This window comes from Setaria italica, chromosome IV, assembly GCF_000263155.2.
Source record: "Setaria italica strain Yugu1 chromosome IV, Setaria_italica_v2.0, whole genome shotgun sequence".
Classification (NCBI taxonomy): Eukaryota; Viridiplantae; Streptophyta; class Magnoliopsida; order Poales; family Poaceae; genus Setaria; species Setaria italica.
The window spans coordinates 34,407,493-34,432,291 of record NC_028453.1 but is presented as its reverse complement, the minus strand read 5'-3'; the positions used below and the strand labels follow the sequence as shown (position 1 = coordinate 34,432,291).

Genomic DNA, 24,799 nt, shown 5'->3' with positions numbered 1-24,799 from the left:
CGCATTGAGCATATGTCTATTCGATAAATGATAATTTTGCCGCAGGCTACATCGGCGAGCTTCCATGATTAATCAGCGTAGAGTTGACTTATTAGTCGCAGTCCTTGATAAGCTCTCCTAGTATATGCGCAAACTGTGATAGCCAATCCATGCTATATTGTTTCAATAAGTCAAGCCATATCATATAAAAAATAGACTAAGACCGCACTGTTTTCATATAATAATATTTATTTTGTTTCCAAAATGGCACGGGACTTCTAAAAACAAAGACACTGAATTCCCTAGATTCCTTCTCGGCCAAACCAGGTTGGGGGGGGGGGGGGGGGTGTTCCTCAACAAAGTTCAATGTATGGTGGGGTTTTTTTTTACCGGAAGTTGAAGCAACACTTGATGACTCCGTTGGCAGAAGGTTTGGCCGAGAAGGAATCAAGGGAATTCAGTGTAATTGTTTTTAGAAGTCCCGTGCCATTTTGGAAACAAAATAAATATTATTATATGAAAACAGTGCCGCCTTCGTCTATTTTTTATATGATATGGTTTGACTTATTAAAAAAATATAACATGGTTTGGCTATCTAAGTTTACGCCTTTACTGACAATTGTAGTACTCCCCTCTTCCAATAGGGCATTTTAACTTTGCTGCAAGCCAAACTTCTCTAATTTTGACTAAGTTATGGTAAAATGCACCAACATCTACAATATTAAATTTATTTCGTTAAATCCACCAATACGTGTCTTGATAGTGCATCTATTTAATATCGTATATGTTAGTGTATTTTTCCTAAAAACTTGGCCAAATTTTAGAGAAGTTTGGCTTAGGATAAAGTTCAAATCACCTTTAATTTGGAAGGGATGGAGTACATGCATAAGGAATGTTCCACCAAATTGACACTATTGGATTCATATTTATATGCACTTGCTAGTGACTATGATCTTGTTATTCTTGAGAATATTATAGAAAAAATTAGGATCAAATATCAATTTTGTATAATCAAGCTACAATTTGTAAAAAGAAGGGATGGGGGACAGGGATAAAGATGGCTATATGCTAATGTGTTATTATCATGCACCAACAATTGTATTTAGATTTATAAACACATGACTAAATAGATTATTCACATGTGTCATACGGATACACGTAACAAAATAGATTATTTACAAAACCATATGAATACAAGTATATACAAATATGTGTGCATTATCTCATCCACCACACGATGCCATGCACAAGTGCACACATATGAAAGAGAAAAGAACCTACAATTTCAAATATTAATATATGATAGTACTTAGCGATCTTCTCACATTCTCAACGTTGATTTTAGTGGAGAAGAAATTATGATTAAAAAGAGACTTTCATTCCATGTTAATTTCAAATCTAAAAACTGAAACGAGAATTCCAAACCATTTTGATACACTCGTTCTCAAGGTCGAGAAAAAAAAGAAACAGCTAGACTGCTCTGATGGCGAGTTGGCGACGTGCCGACGTGTGCAAGTGCTCAGAAGAAATAACTCACCGTGATGATTCAAAATGCCTGGTAGCAAGCATCCTCTGATCCTCTGGTAAAAAGAAGGAAAAAACCCCAAGCCTCCTTGGTTTCCAAGGAACCCAAAAGAAACCGGAGGGCGCGCATGCTACCCCATGCCGTACCCGCGCATATTCGCCTCCCCCGGTTGGGCGGGTAGGCAGCTCACAGGTAGGCATAGACGCCGCGCTCCAGGTGTCAAAACAGCAGAGCGGTGGGCTCCACACCCCCTCACGCCGGAAGCCCGAGCGCCACCGCCACCGCCTCGGCATCACGGGCCTGCGTTCCCCATCCGACGGCGGAGAGGTACTCAGGTTCGTAGACCACGCGCACCCACCCATGTTCTCTGCTTTTGGCACCCGGAGCCCGGACCGTCCGTCTGCCGCGGAACCCGAGATCCAACGGTGGATTTCTACGAGAGGTGCATGGACCGGGTGCAGCCAGACCTCCAACCACTCCCCGCACACGCATCCCACGATACCACCCCCGCCTTCTCTCTCTTCACACACACACACGCCTACATATATATACACACACCGGCCGCTCCGCTTCCCTTCTCCTCTCTAAAGGCATTGGGGTTTTAGTGGTGGGTTGGTGGTAGCAGAGGAGGCGGCCACCAATGGCGTCGTACGGCGTCGACGGCGGCGGCGCGTGGAGCACGGTCCCGGTCCGCTCTCGCAGGACGGCGACGCCCGCACCTGCTCCTCGCGGCGGGGGCGACGACGACCGCGCGCCGGGGGCGGGCGGGCTCGCCGAGGCGGTGGAGGGGCTCGACATCGGCGGCGGCGGCGGGGAGCGGCGGCTCGACAAGTACGAGATCCCGGTGGAGGTGAGCGGGGAGGGCGCGCCGCCCCCCGCCGACGGGTTCGAGGCGGCCGGGCTGGCGGAGGCCGTGCTCCGGAACGTCGCGCGCTGCGGGTACGAGAGCCCCACCCCCGTGCAGCGCTACGCGATGCCCATCGCCATGGCCGGGAGGGACCTCATGGCGTGCGCGCAGACCGGGTCCGGGAAGACCGCCGCGTTCTGCCTCCCCGTCGTCAGCGGCCTCGTCGCGGCGGCGGCGGGAGGGTACGGGTGCCGGGACAGGGGGTCCTTCGAGCGCAGGGCGAAGCCGCGCGCGCTCGTCCTCGCGCCCACCAGGGAGCTTGCAGCCCAGGTAAACGCGTATTCGTCCTCGGTTCGCTCTCTTGCATTTTCGTCGCCGTTTTGTGTGGGATGCGGCGTGTTCTCGCGCTGATTAGTGCGGCCGTGCGCCCTCGCGGTTCGTAGATTTTTTTCGTCCGTGTGTTCCTGCTTGTTCCAAGCTGGTGTAGATGTCACCGTGCTGTTGTTGTCCTTGTAGTCCTGGGGTCCTGTGGTGTGCATGCCCGCATTCGTAGCTGCGCATTGTGTATGCGGATGCTCGCGTATGTATGATGCGCGATCTGGTTGGTTATTCACGCCCCTCGGTGCGCGTGGTGTTTGGGCTTTGGAGAATGCATGCCTATGTATCGGTGTAGATTAGTATGTGTGCGAGTTGGTAATTGGGGTTTTGCCTCTAGTCCTTGCTGAATTTTGTGCGATTTAGTTGGGGCATATATTATTGCGCCTGGCTAATGTAGATTGTGTAACGTTGCCTGTGATTGTGGTAGAGCTTGTTTGCATCTCTTAATTGCTTCTGCTAGCTGTACTTGTTGGGCGTTGATTTTGGTAGATTGTGTTCCTGTAGAAACTCTGACCCTTCCCACATTTTGGCCCCTTCTGTTTTTCTGTTCTTTTGTGTATAAGTTGTAGCAGCATTTTTTACGTTGTAATGTGGGTATCTTTTACATGTTCACCTTCTTTCATCTGTGCGCTTAGTGTTTCTCAAGAGCACCTGCTACTGTAATTGTCAGATTCATACTGCACAGTGAGCTCATTAGGAAATTGATCTTGATGGGTTTCATTTATATAAATGTTATGCTGATTGTTGGGTGGGCTTGAGTTCTATTGTTTGTGGATGAGATTTTGTATCCTTTAAGAACTTTCAAGTGCTTATCTGCCTTTTGTTTCAATACTTTGTTTTGAGCAGGTAGCTGCCCATGCTGCTTGTGGTTTCACTAGTTTGACTTTTGCACTTGATATGAATTGGTGAAATTCTTATCGGCACAGTAGATTTCAATGGAAAGATATAGTATAGACTTTGCTGCAGATGTATAATTTTGGAGCAAGTTATCATCTGGCATGTTCTATTATCCATTCTAGCATGGTAGAAACTGCTATATGCACAATTAGTACATGGCAGCATTAGTATCTATTAGTTATAGTTGCATAGGATTAGAGTTTCCTGTCAAAATGTCATGCCCCTTGTCTGGACAGACAGTTTGCACTTTTCTGAACAAGTGAAGCCTGTTGTGTTAGGATTTGTTTTTATTTTCATATGCCGGTTCGAGGATTGTTGGCATTGTTTCATTGTGTGGATCAAAATTGTATTCACTACTTGCTAAATTGCTTTAACTGTGCATCATGCTGCTCTGAATGCTTCCACAAAACACTGGACATGTTTTGTAATGCAGGAAAGGCCTCATGCCATTTGACTATGTTTCTGACTCGAGTTGTTTTGCTTTCCATCATTTCTTGTGTGCAATATTTGGACTATTGATGTGTGAATTCGCACACGTCAGTGCATGCTCCTGTTCCCTAGGCTAAGGTCATTTTCTACAAGCACTTTGTGCATGTGTGGATTTCTTGTCAGGATGCTAGTTTCACTGGTCACTTTTTAATATATAGTTATATGAATCAGTATCTGCAATTCTATGTTTGCAATTCTATGTTTAAGGATGCGCCTGTTGGTATTTCAATTTGGCCTGTATTTCCTAAGGATGCGCCTGTTGGTATTTCAATTTGGCCTGTGTTTCCTAAGGATGCGCCTGTTGGTATTTCAATTTGGCCTGTGTTTCCTTACTTTTTGTATGTTTTCTTATTAATTTCCCTTTTTTAAGGGCATTAAGTGGTGATTATGAAGCAATCTTTGTTTGGTTCATATTTATATTGTTATGTGTGGTTGAACTTAGTGGTTTGTGGTTTCATGTTTCAGATTAATGAGGAGGCCAAGAAGTTTTCTTTCCAAACTGGACTCAGAGTTGTGGTAGCTTATGGGGGAACACCAATGAATGATCAGGTGATTGCTGCTTTCTTGCTTGGTTTGCTTTTTCGGAACAAGCCTTGTTGTTTCATTGTTGATTTGTGCAGACTAGTTTAATTGTCAAGTTCAGTTGTTCAGTAAGTGTAGAAGCAGAACAGAGTTCTGGAAAATTTGACTTCCAATATCTGGCAGAGGTCATTTTACCTGCAATTTCTTGATATGGCACTCAACATAGGGCTTTTGTAAATGTTCATGTCATGTGTACTCTGTTTATCTTATTCCAATATTTATGTGACTTATGTTTTTTCATGCCTGCTGTTTTTAGCTGCGTGAACTAGAGAGGGGTGTCGATCTTCTTGTTGCTACACCTGGACGCCTTGTGGACATGGTTGAACGATCAAAGATCTCTCTTGAGGCGATTAAGTACCTGGCAATGGATGAGGCTGACAGAATGCTGGATATGGGGTTTGAGCCTCAGATAAGAAAGATAGTTGATATGATGAATATGCCAAAAAAGTCTGTAAGACAAACTATGCTCTTCAGCGCAACCTTCCCACCCGAAATACAGGTAGAGGAAGATGTTTACTTACTGTCTGTTTTTTATGTGAAGTAGCATTAGCAGTGTTTTTACAGTTGGATAATTTTCTTGTTTCCTGTTGTAACATGCAAACTTTAGACTTTCTAGTTTCTATTGATGCATGGTTATAAAAACACTGGCAAGTAAATAGCACTTCTCTTTTTGAATAGAAGTAGATATCACTTAAATTTGGTATGGCACAAAGAATGCTTGTTTTGGATTTGTGCTGCTATAGTCTGTCTGTTTGTTGTTAAATTGATACATATTTAACTTGATGTTTTTTCTCTGCAGAGACTGGCTTCTGATTTCTTGCACAATTACATATTTATCACTGTTGGGAGGGTTGGGTCAAGCACTGACCTAATTGAGCAGAAAATTGAGTTTGTTAATGATAAGGAGAAAAGAGGCTTCCTGCTAGAACTCTTACACAAGCAATCTGTTGGTGGGGGTAATAGCAAGGTATATGATAGCTGTTCTCATTTTGGATTTAAGTTGATATGTTTGCCATTTCTTGCATTAAGACTCCTCATGTTAACGTGCATGTCTGTCTAGCTGCAGCAACCCCTAACATTGATCTTTGTGGAGACGAAGCGGGAAGCTGACACATTGCGGTATTGGCTATACTCAAAAGGTTTCCCTGCAACAGCGATCCATGGTGACAGAACACAGCAGGTGAATACATTTGTCACTCTAGTAATTGCCCTGCTGGTTCTTAACTATACATATAGACCCAAGATTGCGCGCACGATTGTAGTTTGAGATATCTGCCGTGCTGGTTTTATGTCTTCTGTGGCCTCACTGCTACAGCACTCAAGCTTATACTGGATCATCTGTTTTCATTTCAAGTACATTGAAGGGTTCAAACAGTATTTCTGTTTTATGAAGATGATGGATCCTTTTTTGCACCAACAATTTACTCTGCCTACTTCATGCACCTGTATTATCTTAGTATTCATCATTTGCTACTATTGCTTAATCTACCTCTAATGTCCAATTCATCAATTGTCTTGTTAAATGATTTTAGTGTTTGTATTTGTCATGTATCACTTGTGACTGAAAATTGCTGCTCTTACATGGCTTGACATTTTTGAATCCAACTGTCCATGATTCACATGTTACTTGTTACCATGATATAGTATAAGGTACATGGTGCTGTGTTGGTACTTCCAGCACAGCCATTTAATCAGTTGCTGCCAGTGGATGTTTTCTCATTTGCTATGTTATTTTTGCCATAGAATTATCCTGTTTGTGCATCCCGTTTTTAAGTAGAGGTCTAACTTTTTGAAGAATCCTTTTGGTCTGTATGATTTCATTTGTTTGTGCTTCCCATTTTGTAGGAGAGGGAGAGCGCTCTGAGATCCTTCAAGAGTGGCGCCACTCCAATCATGGTAGCTACTGATGTAGCCTCAAGGGGCCTGGACGTTCCGAATGTGGGTCATGTGATTAACTATGATCTCCCAAAGAGCATTGAGGACTATGTACACCGGATCGGAAGAACCGGGAGAGCTGGGAAGGCTGGAAAGGCTACCGCCTTCTTCACCGAGTCGAACCACCCCCTGGCGAAGGGCCTGCTGGAGCTGATGACTGAGGCGAAGCGTGACGTGCCCAAGTGGCTCGTGGAGTACGCTGACAGGCCGTGCTATGGAGGTTCAAGCTACGGTGGAAGAGGCCGAAGGGGTGGTGGTGGTGGGTTTGGCGGTAGAGACTACCGCCGCAGCAGTGACTATAGCTCTGGCTGTGGTGACTACAGCTATGGTGGTGGTGGCGGCGGCAACTCTGGTGGCGGTGGTGACTACGACAGTGGTGGCGGCTACTCAGGTGGTGGTGGTGGCGGCGGCTACTCTGGCGGCGGTGGTGGTGGCAGCTACTCTTGCCGTGGTGGGGGCTACTCTCGTGGTGGTTGCGGCGGCTACTCTCGTGGTGGCGGCGGGAGCTCTCGTGGTGGCGATGGTGGCGGCGGCGGCTCCTTCAGATCAAGTGCTCCTCCTCCGCGGTACTACCCATCGTACCCCATGGGCACCACGGACATCAGCGCCTCTGGCTGGGACTAGCCTGCACGCGCGTATGCTCAGTGCACATACCGTACATATACATATATCCCTGGTAAAATACGTAGGCACTTCTGGAAGTAGCTCGGTCTTCGCTGGTCCTTTTGCCTTGCCGGTCCTCGTCTTGTCCTGTGGTACACATTGCCATGGTGGTGGGTGGTGGTGCACAGGGGCAATTGGCAGACGGTTCAAGTTGGGGGTTTTGGTTTTGCGTTGGTGTGGTGGCGGTATTGTCACAATGGGAACCCACTTGGTGATTCAACTTGAAGGTTATATGTATTCCTATGGTGTGGTCTGTAAGGGGGCAAGTGACACTGCTATTTTTGCTGTTCAATCAAAGGCAGACCCGTTCAGTTTCAGTGCCTGTTGGTCCTGTGATGTTTTTTTTTTTTTTTTTGCAAATGAACTCTTGGATGTGCAGACCAGCTATTCTGATGCTGGCTCCCATGTAGTCTGAAATCGAATGCTCCGGGCTTGTTTGCTTCAAGTCCTGGAAAAGTTTGTCTGCTCCAGCAGCGGTCCCAGGCGTCCGATTTCGGAGGCTCAACTCGGCTGTGACCCTGCCCGCGAGCAAAGCTGCATGCGCCAGCATCGCAAGCAAACAAGCCCTGAGACTCGGAGTGCCTTTTGCAGGAGCTGCTTAGCTCTACAGACCAGACAACGTGGCATGAATGCCCGTCAAGCACTGTCACTGCCAGCGAGCTCCTTTTGCTGAATCTGCACAAGCAACGTCAGCGAGCTCCTTTGCTGAAGGCCCCCAGCGAGCAGTGACCCTCGCTCAAACAGAAGGATATTATTACGCACTAATCGCGCGCCCAAATTTGAAGGAGCTAATGACGGTCCAGGACATGTTCGGATGGACTAAACCTGTACTCACTAAAATTTCTAAAATTTATATCTTGTTTGGAGCCGGAACTATTTTAAACTTATTTATTGGTAAAAGTCCACTATATTCTTAGGGGTGGAGGAGAAAATATGATAAAAGTTTAGAAGAGGGTATTTTTAATCTTTTACCATTCATGTCTAAAATTACGCTCTATTAGCTTGGTTTGGAGGGCTAATGAATTAAAGTTTAGTTGGAGGGTGGACTAATAATTAGTCCACTTTTAATCCACTGTTTGGATCATCAGTGGCAGATTTTTAGTCGAAGTGTTTAGCCTCTGGATCCGAATGGGACCGCTCATTGTTCGCTCATCGCTGTATCATCGTCAACGTATCAAGCCGCTTCCAACCCAGCCTCATAGTGCCGAACCCGGAACGGCAGGCTCACGTCCACGCTTTGTGGGTGCGCGCACGCCTCCAAATCGTGATCCCCGTTCCCAGCGGCCGGCTCCACCACAGTTCCATGGAAAGCGCACCGGCGTTCGTCGGCCCGTCTGACAGGAAGGAGACGACACGCTGATGGCTCTGCCGTGCCGGCACTGCCCGGGGGGCAGGGCAGATCTCCCGAGGGCCAGGCCAAGCTTCTGCATGACTGCATCCGCTTCCGCTTCCACCCACCCGCAGGCCGCAGGTACGATCCCCTGAGCTGCTGCAGCTTCGTCCCCTTCCTCTCTCGAGCCGAACCCATACATTCCCCCGGAGAACCCCAAAGCGCGCACTGACACCATGGTGAATGTTCATTTGGTCGCTAATCGTTGTTTGTTAATCGTCGTGCCTTGTTCATTTCTCGTCAATTTTCCCTGTTTGCTGGCGGAAGTGGAGAAATTACCCTTGAATCAATTGATCCCCACGGAGCAGTGTCAACCGTGCCGGCCTATGCTTGATCCTGTGGTGCTCATGGGAATTTTCAATTGACCCATGCCGTTCTCAATTTCACATGCCGTTCTTAATTTCACATGCCCTTGATTTCCTTCCCCTCCCCAGGGCGCTCACGGGATCAGGTAGCAGCAAAACGTCGTCACGTCCTCTGGCTCTCTCTCTCTCTCTGTTTTTATTTTTGAAAGAAGGCAGGAGCATTGCCCAATTCATTTAAGAAGATAGAAAGTACCGATCACAATAAGTTCGATATTACATAAATGGATTAACTCATAGTACACGAATAGCTTAACTAACATAAATAATTAAAGATAGTCCTCTGGCTCTTCACAATGGATATAAGAGTTCATACAAATGTGGGACTTTTGGCCTGGGTCCACAAGCACAAGTGCACAACACCGGAACACCTAACCTCTAGTGTATCTTTGGTCGTGTACTCGTGTTGTTTCATAAATGGAAGAAGTTTGGTCAAGTTATGCCAGCCTTCAGTGTTCAGTGACGTCGTTCTAAACCTAGCATCTTAGTATGTGGCTTTTCTGCAAACCAAAGCTCATTGAGTCATCCTAAGATCATACCCTGATACTAAGTACAATTACTTTCTGATGCAATCATATCCTGAACACACTGTTCATTGACACTGAAGTGTGAACTTCCTCGCATTGTATTACAATTACAACAGACTATAGCATATGTTTTGAGACTTACATAATAATAGGGCATATCCTATTTTTAAGTATGAAATTATGAACGGATAAAAATAAACATAGGAGGAAAAGAAGTGATTTTATTGGCCGATGGCATAGATACCTTCTATGGGTCCAAAACGAAGCACGCACACCATATAATCATCAAGTAGCAAGCTCACTTAGTTGAGAGAATAGTGCTGCATGGTGCTACCGGCTTCTTCAACTGAAAGAAGCTTCTGCACCACATTTTCCATGGTGGGCCTTGTGTTTCTGTCTTCCTGTACACATAAAACGTCCAACTTGATCATTGTTCTTGCCTGCAAGCCGTTGAAGTGACCATTCAATCTTGGGTCAATGAAGCTAGCAATCCATGCCTGTTCACTGTCGGGCATCTTTGCGTTCTCTTCAAGCATTCTAACAATCCTTCCAATAGCAACTTCAACAGTCTCGTCCTCATTTGCTGCACATTCAAAAACACGAGCTCCCTTGAGCAGTTCTAGAAGCACCACTCCAAAGCTGTAGACATCAACTTTCAACTTTCGCTGTTATCGGGAGTCTAGAAACCCACTCAGGAGCTATGTAACCTCTTGTACCACATATCCGTGATATACTTTTATTGGAACCACCTCTGTTCAGAAGTTTGGCAAGGCCAAAGTCAGTGATCTTCCAATCCATGTTCTCGTCCAACAATATGTTCTCTGGCTTCACGTCGCAGTGGATGACCCACTCTAAGCACTCATGGTGAAGATAGGCCAATCCTTTTGCCACCCCTAGAGCAATGTTAAATCTCTGCTTCCTCTCAAGAAAGATTAGCGAGCTCTCTGCACCGAACAAGGTTTTGTCCAATGAACCATTCTCCACGAATTCAGAGACTAGTATCCTGTGTGGACCATTAGAATTCATATGGTAAATCCTGCCAAGCACGCTCAGTTCATGCTGGAATTCTGCTTCACCGTGGTGTATGTCTGACAGCTTTTTCACAGCTACTTTCCTCATCTCCCAATACGCCTTTATATACAATACCTGATGCACCCCTTCCAAGCTCATCTGTAAAATTTCTAGTAGCTCTCTGCAGTTCCTTGTAAGTATACATGAGAAAACGGTTGGTAATCATTTCATACCCAACCTCAGTTGGCCATACTCCTCTTAATCGCTTGCCATCCCTTCTCAAAATAAACCACCATCCTAAAAAAATAAATATTACCTCCACCAGGAACATTGCTGATAAGAACCCATACATATACCAGTATTTTGGTCCACCGTGGCTTCTGTCAGTCATGTCCAAGAAATCAGCTGTCACATTTGTGCTTACTTTGTTACGTTCAGAACTGTATTTATGGCCAAAAGGTTGTGAGTGGAGAATAGAGGATTCTAGCAGTTGTACATCGTCAGGGAGCTTGATGTATGCAGAACCAGGTAACCTCTGGTGGGTTATTCCCCCCAAGAAGAGCAGACTTTGTATAGCAGGCACCCATTCCTTGCCAGTATGAGAAGCCCATGCAACTGCAGGTGCTCATGCATATGTTCTTACAAGAATGGAGAGAAACAAAGTGGCCTACATCTTGATCTTGCCCTAAGAATTCAGTGTTGGGTACCTGCACAAACCTCATCTTCTGTCTTCCATCACAACTGGTTCTGAAACGTGGCTTGCAGCCTTTTCTCCCATCACTTGGATCAATGGCCTCATAACCAGGTGCGCATGTGCAAATAGGCACAGGTGTATGAACACATATTCCATTCACTCCACACAAACCACGCACATAACAGAGCTCAGAGAATGCCATCCATGTGATATACCATGTTCCGTCTTTGTTCAGGCTGTACAGCCTAAGGTTGCCATCATAATCTAGTTTTAGTCTCCTCTTGATCCCCGGACCCCAATCAGCAGCTGTAAAGCTCGCATTATCACTCTCATGGAAATGCCCCAAGCTATCAAGAGCACCGATTGTGATGCTATTAAACAATATTCTTTGCTTTTCCCATATATTCGAATGTGGATTTGGCCAGTAGATGAAAGAAATTTCCTTCTCATCATCAAACAGTGCAAGTAAATGTTCATCATCAAAACGTAAGCTGTAGTGGCCAGGAACAAGTAATCTTTGTGTTGATACCAACTTTGTAGCTGCGGTAATGTTTTGATTTGGCAACAAAGAACCAAAGCTTTGCCACATAATTGTCACCTTTTTACCTTGATGATGAGGTTTCCTGTATCCAGTAGCTGAGCTCGATCAGCATCCGAAGAGCTCACGTTGTTGGTCCATGTGATCTGGCCATTGTAATCTTTTACAACCATACTCCCATGGATGTCTAGCTGGACTCTGGATCCCCAGGTGTGCACAGGGTGGAGATGGTTCGCACTCCAGACGATGGTCTTTTCAGCTGATTCAAAGAACCATATAGAGAAGACAGTGGCATTAGATGAAAAGTTGTAGAAGCCACAGGTAAATGTGCCATCCGGAGATTGGAGCACGTCAGAGCTGTGCTCTACGCTGAGGGATGAACCTGGCAAGAGGAAGTCATGGGCTGAAACGTGCAGAAGGAGATGATTCAACGCGAGGAGGAACAGAGAGGTGCTAGGTATGTCCATAGTTTTAGGTAGTATTGTAGCAATGGAATGGTCTGTGAAATGGCCATGAACGCACAATGTTATAGGATCCTACTATCGATACACTGTGCAGAGGGGAATAGCCTTCTCCGATAGACTTTGCAGGTGTGTGTGGGGGGGGGGTGCGGGGTGGGCGACGGTGAGCATGTGCTACATCCATAGTTCATCTGCATAGAATTTTCTCTCTTCCGGTCATGCAGATTGCCACTTTATTGTTTGATCTGGGAAAGCTTCATGAAGCACACAGTAAGTTTAAAAGTACCTGTTAATTGTTACAATTAGTGAGCTTTCCAAAGTGGGCCTCATGTTTGCACATGATGAATTGACATTTTACAATTTTCTTAAATCTGACAGGGAAAGAAGTTGAAAAAGTTGTAAAGGCAGGTTAACATCCAACTGCAGATTGATAGGAAAGTTGTGCAAATATCTCAAGCTGAACAGATTTCTGACTGGAATAACGAGCATGGAGTGATGATCTGATGACTGCAAGTTGCAGATTCCAATCTTGTCTGTTTAATTATCGAGCAAGATGAGCCGGAGATTATCTCAATTGTCAAGTCTTAATGAAACTTGAGGCTCACACCTCCTGCTTTGATGTCGCTCAAGCATGAAGCATGAAACAGAACAGACCATAGCCGCATTTAGGAATTTTCGAAATCTATTTTACAACTTTCAATTTCCTACAACCTTGATTCAATGAGATTTTTATTCTGTCGGGCAAATAAACTACTAGCTCTCTCTCTAATGTTCAAATCAAATAACAACCACCACGGAGCTGCACAAGGAGCCCATCATGTAAGACTATGCCAAACAGTTTACAAGAACATTAAATGTTCTCTGAAGAAATAGTCCCAAAATAAAATTTATGGTTCATTCGACTTGGCACGAACTTTATTTCATTGCATTGACAAACTTGGCACGAACTTTATTTCATTGCATGGACAAGCTCATCAGGACCTAAAAAAAGGAGAAAGTATGTCGTAAGCAATTTGTGTGCAGTGAACCCCTCAAATACTTAGTATTAGCTTATTAATATTTTAGCTTGACACCGTTTCTTATCTGATTATTTTATTCAAAAGTTCGAATATGAGATTATGGAACAAAAGAACTTACCAACTCTCAATTTACTAGCCAATCACTCTTGTCCATTCAAAAAAGGAAATCAGTGTCGTCATCCATTCTTGAATCCGGTTTGTTTTTATTACCCTTGGATCCTGCATATTACAACGGCAATCATATCATAGGGTTAATAAAGAGAATACAACAATGAGGTAGTAGCCTTTACCTTGAAAAATACAGAACGGGATCAATAATGTACAACTAGTATATACTTAAAAATAAACAACAAAGATTAATAGCATGGGTACTATGTTTTATACCAACAAAGAAAATATCTTATAGGAAATAAATCAGGATATGAAAAATCTAGGCATATTTCTTTAAAATAAAAATACAAGGAAAAAACTAGAGTTACCATTAGCAACGACCATCTTTAGCTCATCTGTCTCAGAGTCTAACTCTATGATATCATCAAAATCAATAGGGTGGCTGGTTGTCCCAATCTTGCGATCCTTGACCACCAATTTTGACTTGGAATGGGATCTTGTTCGAGTTGCCACTCCCCTGTTCTCGGTGTGTACTACATCTTTGAGAATGGACATCCCCTCAAACTTTCTTTTCTTTGGTAGGCTTGCATCTCCTGCCTTTGCATGAATCAAAGGCGGAGCATGTTTGTTCTTGCTCTACATCTTCAGATTTCTTGTTGTTTCTTTCTTCTCCATTGCGAACGAGACTACCCTCCACTATTGTTTGCACCTCGCCTATGGGGATCATATCACTTGATTTCCCTGACATACTTCTTGGTTGACAAATAATGCTTATGGCAGTGGACCGAACAAGGTGAAGGGTATGTTGGTTCAAAGGTGTATAGCGACAATAGAAATGCAGGAGAATATATAAAAACTAGAGAACGATTATGACCATTGGTTCAAAGGTTCAAAGTGTCATGTTTGCATTGCTATTCTACACTTATATGCTATAGTCCAAATAGATTTGAAAATGGGCATGTGGTTTAGAAGAAAAATTCATTTGAAATTTGAAACATGAGCAACATCCCACCCAACTTCATCTAATTGTAATTTGTATACATGCACGCATCCAATCCATTCTATGCACCAGCCCTCTACAAGTTGGCTTGGCGCCAACGCTCCACATCATGGGCTCGTGTCTTCAATTGGATTGGTTTTCACGAATCTCAAAGCAGACGTAGGAGCTAATTTCTTCCCGACATGTTTTGAGTGGAAAATTGGAAACAAGAAAGACCCGGCCCATCACGTCACTGGGAAAAGTCACGGCCCACGACGCTTGCAATCCGGACTCCCGATCCCAGTATTCGCTCCGTCCGCAGTCGCCCAATTCGCCGCCGCTTCTCCCCTCTTCTTCGGTCATGGAGGAACTTGTCATGGAGGAGCGGGTGAAGTCGATTCCGAAGGAGATCCAATCTCTGGAGAGGAGGATCAATTATCTGATGGGGAGGAAGGAGCATCTGATGACTATGATGAGAAATTCCGCGGACAAGCAACAGAAGATCGAGGAGAAGCTAGTGGATCATGAGGAGGAGCAGCAACCCTGGGAGAATTATTTGCCTCAGTTCTTGACGGACCCCTCGCTACCGCCGCTCAAGAAGTTGAAGAAGCAGAAGGTTAAGGAGGGGAAGCTGGTGGTGGTGGAGGACGAGGGGGAGGAGCATTCGCCCGGAGAGGCTTCTCCTCCTGACTCTACCATCACCGAGCTCGTGCTGCCGCCGCTCACTCCCCGCTACCCGCTGCATCCGTCACCGACCTCGCACTGCCGCCGCTTACTCCCCGTTACCCGCTGCAACCCGAGGGGGGCGACATGGATGATTTCCAGGAGTAGGCGCAGGAAAACGATAGGGTCAAGGCGCTCAATAGTGATTCTTGTATCCTTGATCGTCTGTTTATTTTTTTAATAAGCATTTTTTTCTATTTTGTTCACAATAATTAATCATTGGAACGTCTCCTGTCCTGTTTAGCTCCTCTCGAGAGTCTTCCCACCCAGATCAAAAGTTGCAAGGACCCCGCTACCCGCGCCACCGTGGTCGCCCCAGATGACAAGAGGGTGCTCCTGCGTGTGGCTGACTTTGTTGTTAGCATTTCTTATTCCTTTTTCGATCTTTATACTAGTAATGATCGCCCCAGTTCACTCGGTCTTGTGCTCTCCCCTCTAATCCCTTGCATTACTCGCTGATGTGTGTTTTCCCTACCTGCATTTGTAGATCAAGATGTGACTGAGTACTGCACTGGCTTCATCATCAGCTCCGACAAAGTCAATAAGAAGGCCAGGATCCTGACCTGTGATTATATTGTCTGCAGCGAAGCTGACACCAACCACAAGGTACTAAGTACTAACCAATCAAAACGACTGTTGTCATACAAGTTGTATTTGTTTCCCCTAATTGCTCTAGTGGTGTTTAGGCATGGTTTTTACAGAACTGGCCATCCCCAAATAGCTTGCCTGTTTGTTTCAATTTGGTTTTATGCATGGAAAGTTCTAGCCTTCTCTTCATTCTTTTGCATTCTGTTGTGATTGTCCTTGCACATCTCTCGAGTTTAGGCCATCTTTTTTTAATCTTGTTTAGGCTTCCTCTAGTGTTTACTTATTTGGTTTATTACCTATTTTTTCTTATAACCCTTTCGTGCAGTTGAACTATATTTGATCGTATCTCATCATTGCAGGTATTCATTCACTGGCCATACATGCAAGATTCCCTCATTGAGGGAGAGTTGTTGTTCATCAGTAGGCACTATCATATTGCTTTGCTGGAGATCCCGGTGGATGTTGTCATGACCCAAATGTAATAACTCTGTCTTAATTAAGTGTACTTAAACTAAAACAAGTCATTAGTCACTAAGCAAAAGAAGTGAAATGTCCATTTTGACCCTAAAAAGCTCTTTTTGAAGTTAAATATAAAACTTGAGTTTTTATGTACAAACTTGAAATTTTGCCCAAATAAAAGTTGTAAAACTTCTAATTTCAAACAATTTTTGTTAATAACACTTTGGCTAATTCGGAGTGGGAGAAGGTCAAAAACAAGAATCAAACCAGGAGTACAATAAAACCCTACAAACAACCCAAGTCCTGGAATTCAAGTTTTTCCTCAACTTTGCAACCTGTTATCTCACAATTTCATAGCTAACCTCAAGTCATTCCTTTAATAAAAGTTGTAGCCCCTTGAGTGTGTTCCAACTTTGTTACACTGACCCAGGTCCAAATCGAACCCGAACCTACTCAAAAACTTGGTCAAAGTAGGGTAAAACAGTCAACTCGGCCCTTTGGGCATTCGAGCTCCAAGTGTGGAAACCGTCCAGAGTGCGCCTCTTGGCAATTGTGTTCCTCCAAATTTTTGAGCTAAAATCGAGAAATGCCCTTAATAGAAGTTGAAGCCCTAAGATCGAAGAGCAACTCCTTCAATAGCACCTTGGTCTAATTCAACTCAGAAGCTGCCCAAAAGTCGAGTCAAAGACAGCCAAACTCCTGAAATTTCACCAAATCGGCTGAAATGCCTAAGTCCGAAATCTCTAGTTTTTGGCAAACTTTGGCTCGAGTTATCTCCAAATCCTTTCAAAATCTTGACAAACACCTTTAGTAAAGTTTGAACTCCGACCATAGGTCTACAAGTTTGCTAAAGGGATATTTGAACATTTAGTTTGAAAATCTTGAATGGAGGGCCCCCAAAGTTGATCTTGTTTGCTGCCCCGCTTGCCTCGACGCCAGCGCGCCCGGGGCATGTTCGCCCGCGTGCCGCCCGCCGCGTGGCCGCCGTCCACCGGCAGCTCGCCGGCGCCCTATCCCCGGCAGGGAAGCGATAGGACGGGAGCCCCGACGCCCAACCAGCACCGCGACAAGACCCGACGAAGCTCCCCGCTACCCTATCGCTGGCCGAGCACATCCCTTGCCCCTGCCGCGCATCCACGCCCGCCAACCGGAGCTTTGCCCGCTCGCCGGAAAAGCTGTCACACCGCCGTCGTCCCACGCCTCCACCCGCTCACCCAACCAGAGCCTTGACGCTCCGCCTCGCCCGCCCGACAAACCGGATGCCCACGCTATGTATCGCCCGTGGCCAACCACGGCGAGATGCGCCCGGAGCTCCGCTTCCAGGGCCAATGGCGCCTCCGGCCAATGGCCGCCTCGCCCACGCACCAGCTCCCCTCGGTCTTATCCTCCCGCGTCCAGAGCCCCGCCTCAACCCTCTACTCCACCTCTCTCCTATAAAAGGGCCAAGCACGCCGCCACAGCCACCCTTCGCCACCTCCCGTAGGCCGCGCCCCTATTTTTCCACTGCGCCGCCACTAAGGCTCCTGTGGAGCTCCCAACTCCGTGCCGCCCCGCACTCCGACGACCTCTTCGCCCGCTTCGCCACCCCTCCGCGCACGTACCCGAGCCGCTCGTTGCCCTCCCGATGCCGCCGATGTGCCGGAACACCGCCCGCACCGCCACCCGCCAAGCCAAGTCACCGCCGCCGCGTTCCGACCCTCGTCGGCCATCTCCATCGCCCCAACTCCACCAAGTCGAGCTCAGGTGAGCCCCTGCGCATCCCCAGCCACTTGTTGCCCGATCCCCGCCAGCGAATCGCCGGGGATTTCACCGCCGCCGTTGTGCGCACCCCCGGGGATGACATTGCGCCTTCTCCAACCTTTCTAGGGGCCTAGGCGCAAAACCTTGGGACCTCTGTGCAAATAAACCGTAGACGTGAGGGGTAGAATGCAAGTTTGCCTCGGTTTATGGTTTTAAATCGGCAGAAAAAGGTTTAAACTTTGTAAATGCCCAGTAAATCGTAGAAAAACCAGAAAAATGTCAAACCACTTTTGTTGGAATCCTTGTTCTGTCTAGTTTCTTACAAAAATAAGTTTCCCATGTTACTGTTGTAAATAATATCCTATAGGTTTATTCCTTGCTTAGGCCTTTTAAATCATAGTAAATAGAAGACAAATGATAAAAAGGTAAATCCAACTCTGTGGTGTATGATTCAGTGAATAAAAGCTCAAAAAATACTTAGGGCCCTGGAGTAGAACTTAAAGTTACTGTTTTAACCTTATATTTGAAATCTAGGGTTAAATCTTCCTTTTTGCATAAGTTTTAATCCAGAGCTAAGAAAAATATAAAACCACCTGGAGTAGCTCAGTTTTGTGGGGTAGTTTACAGGAAAAATATGGGTTGTGGTCAGAATCAGAAAGAAACCCACCTTCCTTGTAAAGCATGTTTAAATAGGAGATAAATAGGGGAAATAGTTATCCTTCTCCAAAAATTATGAAAAATTCACTAAAGCCTCTGTAACGCACCTTCAACCTACGAGTAAAATTTCACCTTCAGAATCACTGTAAGTTTTGAGATAAAAATAGTTAAGTCCATGCTACCTTTGGTGATAATATGCGTTTAATTCTTTTTGTGGTAATCAAATGGCTTCCAAAATTTTACAGTAACTTATTAATGACTTAATTAAGGTGTTGTAATTTTATCAGTGCCTTTTGTTGCTGTTTGCTTGAGAAACCACTTTTTGGCTAAGTAATCGGTTAAAAGGAATAAAAAGAAATATAAATCCTAATAAGCTAAATGAGTAATTTTGGAAGAGATAAAAAAAATATTCAGAAGGGAATAACTCTCCAAACGCACTTGAACAACCCCACATTCTTTATGCAACTCTAAGTTGTGAGAACCTATATACGTACACAATCGCCATCCATGTCAACCTCAAGCCTAAACCGACCCCCACCCTACTTTATGAAGTAATGGAAGTTAAAATCTTGTTTAGGTGAATGTGGCCTATATACGACTTTCTTTCTACCAATAAGTCATGCCTTGCATCATTTGTGTACACGCATGAATAAAACTGAACTCTTGCATGTGCATGTCGTGTAGAAGCTAATCTCGCCGACGGAACATACGAGCTTCACCCTACGCCGGAAGAAGAACCTGCTGCGGAGCTTCATCACTTGGAAGTTGAGCCCGAGCTAGATCAAGACCCCGAGAAACCGCTAACTTATCCTGAAGGCAAGCCCCGATGCATGCTTCCCTGTTTTAAATTTATGCAATATGTTGATGCTATGATTGTGCATTTAAGTTACTAGGCGTTGTCTAAAACCTTAGATACATGAATTTAGTACCCTTTTGATCTGAACACTAGCATGATAAGTCGCGTAGATGCAATGCTAAATAGGACTCGGTAAAAGTCGAGTGATTGCCTGTCACTCGCGAGTTATAGGAGTTGTTTGTTTACTTATGCTGCAACCATAAGGATGACAGACGGGATCGGGAATGGTTCCGATATGGTGGTTTGCCCCGTCTGTTTAGTAATGAACTTGTTAAGGTCGAAACGTGTCGACGTTTGTGATCAAGTGTTTGAAAGTACTAATCTCATACTTAGTATGGGATGGGGAAGCCTAGTACCTGATTGAACTAGGGCGTAGCTTATACTCTTGCTGTCCCTAGAATGAGGTTCCCATGGTGCATCATGTGGGTGCAAGTGTGGTGACAGTACGGCAAGAGGCCGGGACTATTGCATGCCAAGGGAAGTTTGGCCTTGACACGTGCCTGGGGATCGATGGGGACGGCTAACAAATGAAGCGACCCTTCGTGGTGCGCGGATGTCGTGAGATTAGGTTCGCCATGCATGGTTAATAAATTCAAATCGGTTCATCTGCCTCTCACAGTTTGGGACTGCTTGATTGCTATTCTGCACTAAGTAAAGATGGAACATGATGATATTAATCTCGATGCTTGTTCTTTAATTGTTTGGAAACTATGTTTGCTTAGTATAAGTTGCTAATCTAGACTGGTTAATGAACGTAGAACTTGAGCTAAAATATTGAAAGTAAGGACCGACTATAGACGCTTTTGGCAAAACAAACCCAAAGCCAAAAAGCCATGCATGTCTAGGAGTTGGTGATACTATTTATCACCTGACGAGTCAGTCTTGCTGAGTATTAGTTGCTCAGCCTTGTTGTGGCTTAACTTTTCAGGTAATGTCGATAGTATGGTTGCTAGCACCACTTGACCTACCCAGTCCCTCCGGGCTGGACAGTCGAGTGGGATCCCTCCTCGGACGGCGAGGGCAGGGATCACTGATGTCATGATCGGCTTCGTCATGATATCGTGTATCGACATTTAGCTTCCGGTTGTTCTACTTCGTCTTTGTTGAACCTTGCAAACTTGTTTGAATTTCGAAAACTCTGATGTAATAAATTGTTGAACTATGTTAATGCGATGGGAATGTTGTAATCTCTGTGCCACTCACCTTCGTGTGAGCAATGCTTCTCCATCCTGTGTAAGAGGTTTATCGGATGAAATCTGACGGACGATCAAGTTGACTTGCTTAAAGTGTATGACCGCATGTCAGGCGACTTAAGTGCATTTTAGTCAGGTTAATTTGGGCGATTCCGCCACAACAAAGTTGCAAAACAAGTTTAATATGTTAACATGAGCACCATTTGTGCATAATTGAGCATCATACCATGTATTTGTTGAAGTTCACATAATTGTTGTTTATTGTTGAAATTCTAACTTATGAAGCAACGTGCCTCCTGTTATTTTATTTAAACATTAGATACAATTTGATGATTTTACAATATTTTTACATAATTTTTCAGTGATGTTTTCCCACGTTTAAAATTCATTTAAGTTTCAGTTTTGGTTGTTTTCTATTGCCAATTGTGTGAAAACCTGAGAAGTTCTTGAGGTGATTCTTGTGACATTGTGTTCTTTGCAATTTTATCTTTCAAATGAGTATTTTTGACAGATTTTTGAGTGCCTGTAGCTGGGTCGTTTAAGTGGGGAAATTTGAATGGTTTGAAAATTGGCTGGGCCCACACGTTAGCGTCTCCTTCTCCCTCCTCCCGCTCCTCTCTCTGCCCCCGGTTGGGTGAGCAGAACTTGCCTACCACGTCGTCGCCGTACACCGGCTGGCGAGACCCCGGCCACGCGAAATGCCGCTCCTGGCCTCGCCCCGCTCCTCCTTTATAAGCCGTACTGGTGTCCCTTCCAAAACCTAGCCACCTCTTCCACCACTGCCGCCGCCACCTCCAAGCGCCGCCGCCTCCGTCGAAATCCCACCGCCGATGGTGAGTCTTCGGTCGATTCCTACCACTGGAGATCCCTCGTGACGTTGTGCTTTCATTTTGCCCCTCACCTCCTCTCCCATCCCTCGTGCAGGTCTCCCACTAGCGCCACTGTCCGCCGCCTGCCGCCTCCTCCTCCTTGCTGTTGTGCTGGGGCTAGTGAGCCTCGCCGCCTTGGGGCGTGGCCCCGCCGCTTTTCCCCACCATGCTGCGACGCACCGTCTCCGTGGCCGCCGCCGGCTAGGGCCACGGCCGGCCTTGCCGTGCGTCGTGCCTCTGTGTCTGTGTGTGCGAGGATGTGTTGTGGGAAGAAGAAATAAGGAGAGGGGGTTATGGGAAAGTTTCAGGGACCTAAGTGCGAGGGTTCAATAGATCTGAGGGTTGAATAGCAAGATGACCTCGGTTTTGTTTTATTTTCTGGATTTAAATAGCTGCAAAATTGAAAAATGCATAGAAATGTGTAGAAAAATGCTAAAAATGTGAAGCTTATTTTGTTGTGTTCCTAATGATATATAGTCTATTTCAAAAATGATCTTCATGAACTTCTTGAAATTTCTCAAGACCAAGGCAGTTTCTTTATCGGTGCTTCCTTCATCACTTGAGTCTTCTTTCTTTGCCTTGAGAGTTTTGGGGCTTGACTCAACCATTATGCTTGAGTTAGCATTGGGAGAAACACTCTTGTTTATCTTTAGACTAAGTGACTTAACCACATCTCTTTCAACCAACTCTTGATGTAAGATTTCACCAAAAAGTTAATTGGGTGTGTTTGTTTTGAAGCTTGGATCCCTTCTAATCATAGTGGCAAGAGTAGAGTTCCTTGGTGTAAAGGCACTAAACATCTTCTTTGTGACCTTATGATCATCCCAATCCGTGCTTCCAAGAGATCTAATGTCCGACACAAGGAGCATTAGTCTATCAAATATTTGCCTCACGATTTCTTCATCAAGCATGACAAAGTGCTCTAGCTCTCCATGAATCAAATCCATCTTGCCTTCTCTAACTTGATCGGTCCCCTCATGTGCCTCCTTTAGTGTGTCCCAAATCACCTTGGTAATCTCAACCGAGCGAACCTTGTTGAACTCTTGAGCGCATAGAGAGCTTGTGATGACCCTTACGGCTTGTGCATTGCGGAAGTAATCTTGAGCTTTCTTGGCCGTCTATACACCATTCTTTTGTGGAGTTACACCTACAAACGCAACTTCCCAAATAGAAAGGTGAAGCCTGTAGAGATGCATTTTTATATCATATGTCCACTTGGGATAATCCGTCTCATCAAAGTAAGGAGGTTTTCCTAAGTGGACTGATTGAAAATGTGAAGGAGGATATTGAGACGATGCATTTGCATAATTATAAGGAACTTGATGTAACCCGTAGAAAGGATGCTTGTTCCTTTCTTCCTTGATCCTCTTCTTCATCAACTTCTCCACCTTCTTCTTAATCCTAGCTTTCATCTTCTCTTTTATTCTTCTCCTTGCTTCCAAATCTTCACCCTCAAGATCATCATTTGAGCTAGAATTGTCATCGGAGCTTACTTCATGAATAGAGGGTGGACGACTCCTTGGGAGCTGGCCTTGAGGGTCCACAGGACCTCGTCCAAGATCAACATTGGTAGCAACTATAGCAGCAGCTCGAGCAGCAGCTTCTTCAGTGGCGGCGACACCATCCCCAACTTGAGACATCTTGAATCCCTTAACGGTTAAGCCTTAATCAAGAGATTAGGCTCTGATACCAATTGAAAGGATCGTGTGATGCCTAGAGGGGGCGAATAGACTCGATCTTTAAAACCTGAGAATTTTTTGCAACGGAGTTAAATGTGTCGGAACTTCCGACGCTGTGCCGGAATTTCCTACGGTGTTGAAACTTTCGGTACAGAGGCAGAACTTTCGATAGAGATAAAATTACTCTACAAAATTCAAAATGAAATAGGTTTCAGCAGAATCTATTTGAATCAAAATATCAGCAATGGTGTATAGAGACTACTGCAGGGGATCTTTATGAGAGAAACTTCATAAGAAAGTAGATCAGTACAAATCAAGCTCTAGGTCAACAACAACTTGAAGAACACAATAAGCACACGAGACAAAAGATTTATTTACCGAAGTTCACTCCCACAAAGGAAGCTATGCCTCCATTGAGGAGCTCATAAAGAGCCGGGTCCTCACTAACCCTTTACATCTCTTAATCAACCACAAAGGAGAATTGAGTCACTTACGATGAATCCTCCAAGAGGAAGGGTAATACAAACTTCCCAGGCGCACCATAACAAAAGGGCACTCAAACGGGCGATGCTGAACTGTCTAGAAGCAAGCTTCAAGAGTAAAAAATGTGAATTGAAGATCAAAGATGCTTCAAATGCTCTTGAGATAAACTTAGTTGACCTCTCACTCAAAACTAGAGTCACACATCTCAAATCCTTCTCTCACCCAAGCTCTAACTAAAAACTCTTAAAGATTTAGCTCAAGGAGGGAGTGGGGAGGAGTATTGAATATTCCAGGAGGTGTTTGTCTCGGGTTAGGTCAGCAACAAATGAAGGGGTGGCTGAGGGGGTATAAATACCCGAGCTCTAAAAACTAGCCATTGCAGTTCTTTTAAGTGATTATCGGAACTTCCAACACAGTTCAAATAAAATAGCTGAGCATCCCCTACCGGAAGTTACTGGAAACTTCTGGCACCTATTATCGGAACTTCTGACATAGGGTCAGAACTTCTGATACTGTTCAATTAAAACTCACTGAGCACCCCCTGTCGAAAACTTCGGGCAGATGTTGGAACTTCCGACCCTATGTCGGAACTTTCAACACTCACGAAAACTGTGAGAAACTAAAAGTGCAAGTGTGTGAGTGGTGTCTCTCATAGGTGGTTAGCATCTCAAATAAGTACTTTGATATTTTCAAGCTATCCATCCACGTCCCCCTTTATAGTATAGTGTTCCTATACTCAAATTCAAAATGAGAAAGTATAAAAAGATCTTCTTTTATACTTCAACACCGTCCTTCAAACAAATTGGGGTCGTATCTTGAACTTTTTCATTTCTTAAGATTTAAACCTGTCAATTTCTCGATAAATTCATTAGTTCCTTAATTATGCATGTCATCAACACCAAAACCCATTTAGGGGACCAAATGCACTTTCAGCCATCATACCGATCTGACCGGCCTGTGCAGAGGAGCAGCAAGGAGCCCCTTCGCACACCGCACATTCGAGTGCGTTCATGTGTTGGTCTAACTTTAGCGTCAACAGTTGTTTTGCAGGTTTCCTTGTTGTGAGTGATGACCGCATTCATCCTGCTGGAGCTGGCAAAGTGGATGGATGGTGGATGTCGCTCTAAGCTTGTGCAGGTGGTGTCTATTGGGCAAGGACATCATT

General features: G+C 45.0%; 1 protein-coding gene and 1 pseudogene across 1 annotated transcript; one reads left to right on the top strand and one right to left on the bottom strand.

Annotated features, from left to right (window-relative positions):
• The first annotated feature begins 2,144 nt into the window (after positions 1-2,144).
• On the top strand, positions 2,145-7,612 carry LOC101766778 (DEAD-box ATP-dependent RNA helicase 52A). The gene is made up of 6 exons (XM_004965897.2): positions 2,145-2,681; positions 4,581-4,664; positions 4,954-5,196; positions 5,497-5,664; positions 5,764-5,877; positions 6,543-7,612. Exons 1-6 carry the CDS (start codon positions 2,145-2,147, stop codon positions 7,254-7,256), a joined length of 1,860 nt encoding a protein of 619 aa, XP_004965954.1. The 3' UTR covers positions 7,257-7,612.
• Positions 7,613-9,876: 2,264 nt separating this feature from the next.
• LOC101760560 lies at positions 9,877-12,284 on the bottom strand (annotated as a pseudogene).
• Positions 12,285-24,799: the final 12,515 nt, after the last annotated feature.

Excerpts from the sequence above, each read along its gene's own strand:
- LOC101766778 (XM_004965897.2), top strand. The coding sequence starts at position 2,145 with ATGGCGTCGTACGGCGTCGACGGCGGCGGCGCGTGGAGCACGGTCCCG. Across the intron at positions 5,197-5,496 it reads CCTTCCCACCCGAAATACAG|AGACTGGCTTCTGATTTCTT; the intron begins GTAGAGGAAGAT and ends TTTTCTCTGCAG. Across the intron at positions 5,878-6,542 it reads ATGGTGACAGAACACAGCAG|GAGAGGGAGAGCGCTCTGAG; the intron begins GTGAATACATTT and ends CCCATTTTGTAG.